Source organism: Cibotium barometz, chromosome 39, assembly GCF_041138505.1.
Source record: "Cibotium barometz isolate CiBa-2024 chromosome 39, ASM4113850v1, whole genome shotgun sequence".
Classification (NCBI taxonomy): Eukaryota; Viridiplantae; Streptophyta; class Polypodiopsida; order Cyatheales; family Cibotiaceae; genus Cibotium; species Cibotium barometz.
Window position 1 is genome coordinate 22,303,112 of NC_141084.1, and position 9,485 is coordinate 22,312,596.

General features: G+C 39.6%; 1 protein-coding gene across 1 annotated transcript; it reads right to left on the reverse strand.

The window, feature by feature from the left end:
* Window positions 1-1,642: 1,642 nt before the first annotated feature.
* Window positions 1,643-6,356, reverse strand: LOC147615876 (putative polygalacturonase). The gene is made up of 5 exons (XM_086778499.1): window positions 5,787-6,356; window positions 3,402-3,522; window positions 3,067-3,241; window positions 2,905-2,975; window positions 1,643-2,501 (listed from the first exon to the last, which is right to left on the reverse strand). The coding sequence occupies exons 1-5, from the start codon at window positions 6,147-6,149 to the stop codon at window positions 1,873-1,875; spliced, it is 1,359 nt and encodes a 452-aa protein (XP_086634625.1). The 5' UTR covers window positions 6,150-6,356; the 3' UTR covers window positions 1,643-1,872.
* Between the last annotated feature and the right edge of the window lie 3,129 nt (window positions 6,357-9,485).

Genomic DNA, 9,485 nt, shown 5'->3' on the forward strand with positions numbered 1-9,485 from the left:
AGTCATGTGCTCTCCATCAAAATTACATTCCAAATAGCACCAAGCACATCCAAAAGTGAATGCCCAAACTGCACAAACCATCATCTCATGTCGGCAATCCACAAGGTCCAAAGATACACACCTCATAGCTAATATCCGTTTAAGTAAAGGTGTAATCATGATCATCTCATAAACTCTCCATAGGTGTCACTTGGTGTCATCTTCTATGCAATGAGCATAGAACCTGCTAATATCCCATGCATCAACATCACCACATGTGTAATCCTCCCTAGTGTCCCAAGTGTGATCCTCAAATTGAACATAGGCACGATCCCCGCCATCAATACTGGACTCTGATAAGGCTTCCACACATGAAGTGGTCTTATAAAGCTCACAATCATAAACCTTCCAATCCCAACTTGGAAAAGCATCATAAGTTAGATTCACAAATGTAGTCCATGGACTACCTGTCAATCTGTGACCAACACTATCCATAGTTGAATCCAAGACACGAATGTCCATACCAAACAATGCATGAGTAACACTAATTGATGCATGAGCATCACATATGTCCACACTATGGACATCATACAAAGTAGTCCAATCTCTCGCGAACAAAGGCATCCATCTCTTCTGCAAAGCCATCATACCCATGGATACATGTATCAATAGAAGGTGTAATGTCCAAGCAAAACCATCCACCTCTATAACACATATGGACTCCATATCTCATGCACATTAATCTCTTAAAAACGACTCCAAGTCAACCCAAAGAAAAGATGAGTCATCCTAAGAAGCTTGTCCACCCAAAGAAATCTAGTCCACACAACTCTCAATGGACTGAAATTTTCCATCCATCATAATCTTGCAATTAGTGTACACTTTCTTTTCAAAAATTTCAGTAAGTGTATTGTGCATGAGAATATCTCCAATAAACTCACAAAGACCCACATAATCATAGTCCAAACAATGACCAAAAGATTGAGTGAACGGGTAACCTCTTTTATCCCTTTTGATACCCAAATCTTTCAACATGTGTTGAAGCATTCCACTCCTTCTCAAGTGTGAAATGTAAGCAAGAATGGGTACCACCAACTCAATTCATTTCTATCTTACTTAGCTCAACAAACTTGCACTTCGGTTCAAAACCCTGCAAGGTACTTCCTCAATGACATCACGCACGTGCGAATAAAAAAGCACCTAAGAGCTATGAGAGGATCTTGAGCCCAAGGCTAAGAGAGCCAATGGATCATGTAAGAAAAATTGTGATCCAAGGTCTTAAAAAATTTTGAGTTGGGGCCTTGATTTCATCACCAATCAGACTAGTTTATTTTTTTTATGAAGGTCAAGTCATATTAAAGAAAAGAGAAAAAAAAGCATGTCATAAATTATTATAGATGGCTTGTAAAAGATCCCCTGAATATAGCCACTTAGCAAGACATAAATCCTATTACCAACCTAGTGTGCTGATGCATCAACCTAACAAAAGACAAACAAAATCATGATAGAAAGAGATCTAACCAAGTTATACAAATACAGCAGAGAGCAATACTCAACATGGAAAAAGAACACTACTCTTGCTAGCAACAATAATTGAATGTTGTGAACATTGTCTCTGAAACAAGGACACTTGGATTGCCATTTCCAATGCAAGCAAGCTAAACAAAAATAAAAGCCTTGATAAATAAATTTTATTATAAGGTCATTACACAATGAATAAACCTGAGCATGAAAAAAAACAGAAAAATAGCATTAGAGCGCCTATGAGTATTGTACAGTTATCCTCCTCTCTGCCATCCTACCCCTTGCAAGAGTTTTCATCCTTGAAAGCAAAAGAGTGTGTGGTGGACTAGCATTGAAACTTCATCCTTTCACTTCTGCCCAGGGGCCTCATCACATGGAATTGCTGCAAAACTCGCCTCTTGAACTTCGGAATCCTGGACATGCAGTAGGATATACTGAAGATGCAACACCTTGTACATAATAACAAGCCCATGTGCCTGGTGTCAAGAGGCTCAAGGAGATTCGTGACATGCATACGTTCAGAAGAGGAGATTCTTTGAGACCCAAAAACCTCCCTGCAGATGATATCTCACGGCCCACTACATTCTTAATGGCTATTCCTTTCACAAGCGGAATGGCATTGGGATTATAACTGTCATCTGGATGTTCCCCTGCATCCTCTGTAATATCAATTGCTTTGGACACTTTCTCCATTGTCATGCCAGAGATCGTAATATTCATTACATAGCCACCTCTCCCAGGAGCTGTTTTCACCCTTATGCCAGTCCCTGTGTTGAAAACATGTACATCTTCAACAAACACGTTTTTTATGCCACCTGACATCTCGCTGCCAATTGATATGCCAGAGAATGGTGTTGTGCCCATAACACGCCTGATTATGATGCCCGAGCTTGGACGGCCAACAGCAATGCCGTACTCGTCCCAACCACTTTTAAGTGCAATCAGATCATCACCATTACTTATGTAACAATCCTCAATGCATACATTTGTACTAGAATCTGCAAAAGGTTGAAGCACAATGCAGAAGACAGGTAAGACTTTTCTCCCCACTTCAGTGCTAACAGGTTCCTTTGTATGACTCTAGCGAAAGAAAGACAGCTAAGACTCTTCCCCCCACTTCAGTCCTAACAGGTTCCTTTGTATGAGAGAGCAAAAGAACCTGTGAATCAAAATGCGCAGGCTCTCTCTCTCTCTCTCTCTCTCTCCCCTACATATATATACACGAATATATGCATGTGCTTACACCTATTTACATGTGTAAAACATAGAGAGAGAGAAAGAGACTGGGAAAAAGAGGTGGGGGATAGTCCCGATAATTTTGCTAATTTGATAAAGCCAATGGTGTGATTTAGAATAGCTTTGCTGGTTTTATACTAACTGCTAATTTCACAATCTTTATACCTGGATCAATGCCATCCGTGTTCGGAGCGGACCTCGGAGCAAAAATAGACACCCCTTTGATAATCACATTGCTGCAAACAATCAAGGCCGAATCTCACTTCTATGCGCTTATTTTTTGTCTTTCAACTCCAACACTAGGGATAACAAAGTGTGAGAACATACTCGCAATATACAGGATGGACGGTCCAGAATGGAGAATTTCTTAACACAACGTTGGAGATGATGACCTTTTGAGAGCTAACAAATTCCACAAGGTGACCCCGGGTATACACTAAGGTGCGATTATACCACCTCTCCCACCAGGCTGCTCCCTGACCGTCAATGGTGCCATTTTCACCTGTCAGTAGTTACACACACATTGGGATGGAATGTTCCTGTTACAAAAGAATCAATTCACTTGTTTGTTCCAAGATTTCATTCTATTTCCTATAAACAAACGGTACAATCCATTAAGATGCTTTAGTTGCTCCTGAAACATAAAGACATTGCCAACTCACCTGTAATGACTACATCAACAAGGTTTTGTCCATGAATTAAACTGATGTATCGTCCACCTGGTCGTTCTCGGCCACGACCATAGGATGGCAGTGGATCGATCACAGGCCAATCTTTGGTATTCTGTTTAGGTAATGATAAATACAATTGAAATTCAAGCTTGCAATCTCAAGCAAGTCACAAAGTTTCCAGTTCTAGCATATGAAAATAAAAAGTCCAACAAAGCTCTAAAAGGCTTAGCAAAGCTCCTATTAGATCCTACGCTTTCACAGAGCATAACAGGGCCAACAAATCCTCTCACAGCCCTTACAAAGAATCAGAAAACCCTACTACCTAGCAAAGACCTTACAAAGTATCAAGTAAACATAACAAAGCAAAACAACCTACCGAAGCTACCCTTTGAAAGCTACCATTACAAAATATCAAGTAAACATATCAAAGCAAAACAACGTACCGAAGCTACCCTTTGTAAGCATCAACGAGAGAAGAATTTATTTTCAAGCCACCTGCCTTTGTTGGATATCCAACAAGTAAGCATAGGAAGACATTGGAAAAATGTCAAGTCATTGTGATTTTGAGAATGTTGTTATTGTTGATCTTCAACATGTGGAGTCTTTACTAGGTTTTGTAGAAGCTTTGTAAAGGCTCTTCTACACCTCCATAGCTTCTTAGGGTGCCATTAAAGGTTTCAGGTATAGCTTTAGGTGCCATGTTTGGCCTAGCTTAATTTCGTTAGTGTTGGTTGACTGCTTGGTAATAGGTGCTTTGTTTTGTTAGGTTTGTATGCTCTTTCTAAAAAAACTGACATGGTTTTGTCGATGTTTTGGAAGGGTAGCTTTGTTAGCATTTTTGGCCTGCCTTGTTGAAGGCAGGCTATAACAATGGTTTTTGGCTTAGAAAAACTTTAGAAGGTAAGAAGAAAATCACTTTTAGTATACTCTCTCATTTCTCTCCTTCTGCCATTATGGAACTAATTCAAGGGACATCTAATATCATGTACTAAGATGCATTCAACGGGTGCCAATTCATGCATCAAGTTTACCCTAGTTGCTCTTTGGTGTTATTGCTTACATAATAAACTTCAACACATTCTATTTCAAATAGAACATATCTACATTTAATGTCACTAGTAGGGTATTCTCTACGCTTCTGGACCTATGGAAGGGCTCCATAGTGTGGACATGACTCCACATGGCAGGAGACTTATGCCTATGCCAAGGGTCATGCTACGGACGTAAAGTCTACACCCGGAATAACCGCTTGCTGCAAGCTAAATGAAAGGGAGAGTGTCCAACACAATCTTACGCATGGCATACTTGCAGGCTTGGATCTATCTTAGTGTGAAATGTTTTATTGCTTGCAAGATCTGTGTGTCTAGTTTGTGCGTAGGGGACGTCCTCTCATGACCTGTGCACGTGAATCTATATTCTGACCTCTCTTGTAGATTGTAGACAAGTGGTAGGTGTGCTTCTAATCTCTTTGTTTAAGCTTATTTGAGTTATAGCTCACTTTGCTGTTTTGCATGTCCAGACTTCATTAAAGTACAACCGAATAACTTATAAGTGAGTTTGGACATCCACACTTCATTAAAGAGAGGATGGACAAGCTATAAGTGAGTTTGGGCACATATTGGATGGCAGCCTGCCAGGCACTTTTTTACATAAAAGAGTGGACAGCTTAATGGGCATCCTCTCCACTTATGGAAGAGTTGTGGCCTCTGTTGAGATGGCCCAATGGCCACCTTCTCACCCCATGAAAAGGCTTATCCTATCTCTCTCTCCTTGGAACATAGGCCCTTTTTTCAGAAAGAGGTATAAGAAGACGATTTTCAGCATAACCAGTCCATACACATACTTTTTGGCATGGTTTCTTGCTTTTCCAACCCTTGGATCAGCCGGCAAATGAGTGCTACACTGTTGTCCAGCCCTGAGTTCACATTATGATTAAAATTTTCATAAGGATTTTCAAAATTCATCAACGAATTTTCAGGTATCTTCCTTCCTACACATCAGGGCGAAATGACTGCTTGCAGCCAACCGCACTAGTTCAGAAAAAATCGCACTGTTGGATGAATTTGGTATCTTCTAGAAAGTTGCAGGACTACTTTTACAGGGAAAAATTCCACCATTGGGATAAGTTTTAGGCAGCCACAAACTTTGCCAGTTACACTTTGTATACAAGTTCTATATACTAACTGCTCTCTGTACCTTGAATATGAACACTTGATTAGGATGGCAGCTTAACTTACCTCACTTTTTATTAAAAAAACTTCTTATGAAACATCACCAAACCCTAAAAGAGATTCCCTTAACCAACCCTAACAAACGGAGCTTCAGAAGCAAACCTTGGAAAGATTAAGTAAGCAATTAACGGATTTTTATGCTGACCTGGGATGCCAAGATGACAGCCCCCTCGTGGAGGTAGAGAGTGAAATGGCTGGTGAGATTGAAGCTGCCAGTGAGCCATCTTCCTGCGGGGATGTTCAGCTGGGCACCTCCCTGTGCAGCGAGGGTCTGGAGCCTGTAGATGGCCGCGTGGAAGGCATGCGTGTTGAGGGTAACGCCATCGCCCACCGCTCCAAATTCTGCAATGGAGGCCATGTGCACTCTGCGGGGCAACATACGGCCATCAAAGCAATCTTCGGTAGGACGCAGAGCTTCGAGATCCAACGGTTCAAATGCAGCACAAGACAGGTGAGCTGCGAAGAAGCAGAAAAAGAAGAGGGGCCAGGTTAGGGTTTGTGTGTGCATCTCTGGCCTGAGCTAGGGTTAGGGCTATGGCGTTTGGGTTAAGAGTTTGCCTATGAGCTATGGTGTCTTGGAAAAGCTTGAACGGTGGGGAAGAACTGTGTATGATCAATCGAAGACACGTGACGGTGCATGTGCTTCTCCTTACTACCGAAGGCAGCTGGTAGAAGCCCCCAGTGGCCCGCCAGCTGGCGGGCATCAGCAAAGGGGCTGCCGTCACCGCCGGTGGGCAGCTGTTCGCTCCGGCTGCCGGAATTCTTGAGCGTCGGGGTGATCGTTGCCAAGATTCAGCACTGTCGACACCGACGCGCCATTTTCGCTGCGTCTGGTTTCAAAAGTAAACTAGCTTTAAAAAAAAGTAGAGAAAAATTGACTCTCTTCCCCACCCCCCACCAACACCATCATTCAACGCAGCTTTTAAATCTTGTGAGGTATACAGAAATCATTCGCGGCATATTTGATTGGTCCTCTTTATGAGGTATTTCGTTCTCTCTCTCTCTCTCTCTTCGTGTGGGATAGATTGTTTCGGTCTCTTGGGATTGTTCCAACGACGTTAAAAGCTTCTCTCTCTCTCTCTCTCTCTCTCTCCCTCTCTCACACACACACGTACTTATATCTTTTTCTTTTTTTTGAGAAAGGATATTTTAATATTAGTAAGATTTAATTACGAAAAGATGAAGCTGTCGCCTATGTACAACAGAGGCTAGGTTTCTGAGAAGTTGCATCTAGCAGCTCAAAGCTAAAAAGGCCAGTATCTTTAATTATATCTTTGATTGGTCTTCTTTCTGAGGTATTCGGCTCTCTCTCTCTCTCTCTCTCTCTCTCACACACACACACACACACACATTTATATCTTTGATTGGTCTTCTTTTTTAGGTATTCAGCTCTCTCTCTCTCTCGGGCTGACCCGTGTTTCGCACGTCTCTTAAGACCGCTAAATTCAAATTCTACCCCAACCTCCTCTTTCTCTTCCTAAACCTCCAAATGCTTGCCATGTGGCAGCTTTGTGAAACTCTTCCTTTCTATAATATATATATATATAATAGATATAGATGTGTATACATACATACATACATATATATATGTATGTATATGTATGTACGTATGTATGTACGTATGTGTGTGTGTGTGTGTGTGTGTGTACACACACACAAACACACACATACATGTATATACATATATGTGTATATGTGTGTGTTTGTGTGTACACACACACACACACACACACGCACGCACACACACATACATATATATACATATATGTGTATATGTGAGTGCACGCGCGCGAGTGTGTGTGGCAGCTTTGTGAAACTCTTCTTTTATATGCATATATCTGTTAGGAAATGCCAAGCAATACCTACACACTATGGGGGAGCCACAAAGCCAAAGGTGTTTTTTTTGTCTATAACCTTAGAGTGAATAAAAGCCATGTAAAAGAGCATATAAAGTGGAAATGATGTACAACGGAATCTCTACATTTGTAAGTAGGGATACATGCATGTGGAGCATTCAGTGTAGCCCACAATGTTGACATCTAGCCCACATGGATAATGGAGAGAAACATGGAAAAGGGGATCTGAATCTACAAATCAAGGAGAGCTTTATTAGCACCTAATCCTCATCTAAACATGTTTATACACTAAGCTAATCCTTATATCTCAAGCCTATTTAATGAGGCTCTCATAGCAATGAAGCACACAATCTATTTTGCGTAAATTTCTTATGACTACGCTCATTTGTCATTAGTGAGTTTATTAGCTTAATCCCATCATTATGTGAGGCTCTCATAGCAATGAAGCACACAATCTATTTTGCGTAAATCTCTTATCACTATGCTCATTTGTCATTAGTGAGTTTATTAGCTTAATCCCATCATTATGTGATTGCTTTAATCCATATCCACCACGTGTCCCACTACGTTACAATCATGCATTTGGTTCGTTCATTTCCAAATTGGGCTATTATTACCATAAAATAGGGCGGCCCTTCTTTAACTTCCCTTCACTTATGTCGTGGCCCTGTTCTTTTGAATGTTGTTCATCTTCATTATTGTCATCATCATTAAATTGGTTACAAATCTTTTGGTTGTTTAGAATATCATCACCGCATTTTAACGTTCTCATTACCTGCTTTTCAACTTTTGTTTACACTCTTTTATCATAGTTTATTTCATTGTTCTTGCTTTCACTGCTTTCGTCGCCTTCTTCACTATCACTCCTTTTGTCACCTTCTTTGCTTTTACTATTTTCATCACCTTTAAACTTCATTAGTAATAACCATGGTTGAGTTTGAGAGACTCGCTGATGTCTATCTCTCCTCTCTCCTAGATCAAACTAAATAAAAAAGGGAGCCAAACTGGTCCAAAACTTGTCCAAATTCAGCCAAACTGAAGCTGGAAAATTCTAGAACTTAGTTGGACTCAGTTAGTGGCCTCCCTCACCTACAAATAGACCCTCATTCTTTTGTATTCTAATCTGTGAACTAAACTATGCCGGTATTACTCTAAGATAAGCTTATTTTCTATTATCCTCTAAAAACCCTCTACAAATTGAAGAGATTGGAGCTTCTCTCTCTCTTCAATCTTCCTTGGAGACTTCATCAACATACCAAATCAATTGATTGGTTGGGGGCCTCTACTTTGATCAAAGAATCAAGCAATCTAGGAGATAAAATATGGTTTATGGTCTTTTTTCTTTAATCTCCAAATGTTTCTCTCTTCTCAACCCCTCTCAAGCTTGAGAAGCATTCAATTAAATGGCTTTTGAATACAATTGAAGTTCTTTAATGAAATTGTAATGATAAAACACATAAATTTTTATTTATGCTTAAATTATAATGTTTTTTAAGCATTTCTCTCTCTCCCCCAAAGAATGGTCATTCCTATGACCTATTCTATATTCAAATGAAGCTTCTCATGAAGCAATTCTCTAATCTAAAAGTAATTTCTATGCTTGTCAAATTAGAGACCAAATAAGTGGATTTTTAATGCTTTTATGCTATTTAATTTATGAAAAATTTAAGAATTAAGTCCATAATTGGATACTGATCCAATTAATGGTTATTCTAATCATAGGGATATTACTAAACTTTATGCTTTCAAATTATTGAGAATTATCAGTAATAGCAGTGGAGCTATGGTAAAATTTTTAAAAAATTAACACATAAATCATTTTCATTCATAATATGAGAAGAGGACTTCCTATCATATTCTAGGATTAATCATCCTAGATTAATTGAATGATTCTCATTATAATCATGAAAAATTTAATTTTTTATGTTTATGCATAAATAGTTAATTAAAAAAAGGAGAAATTTCTAGTAATTCATTTTTATGTTAAA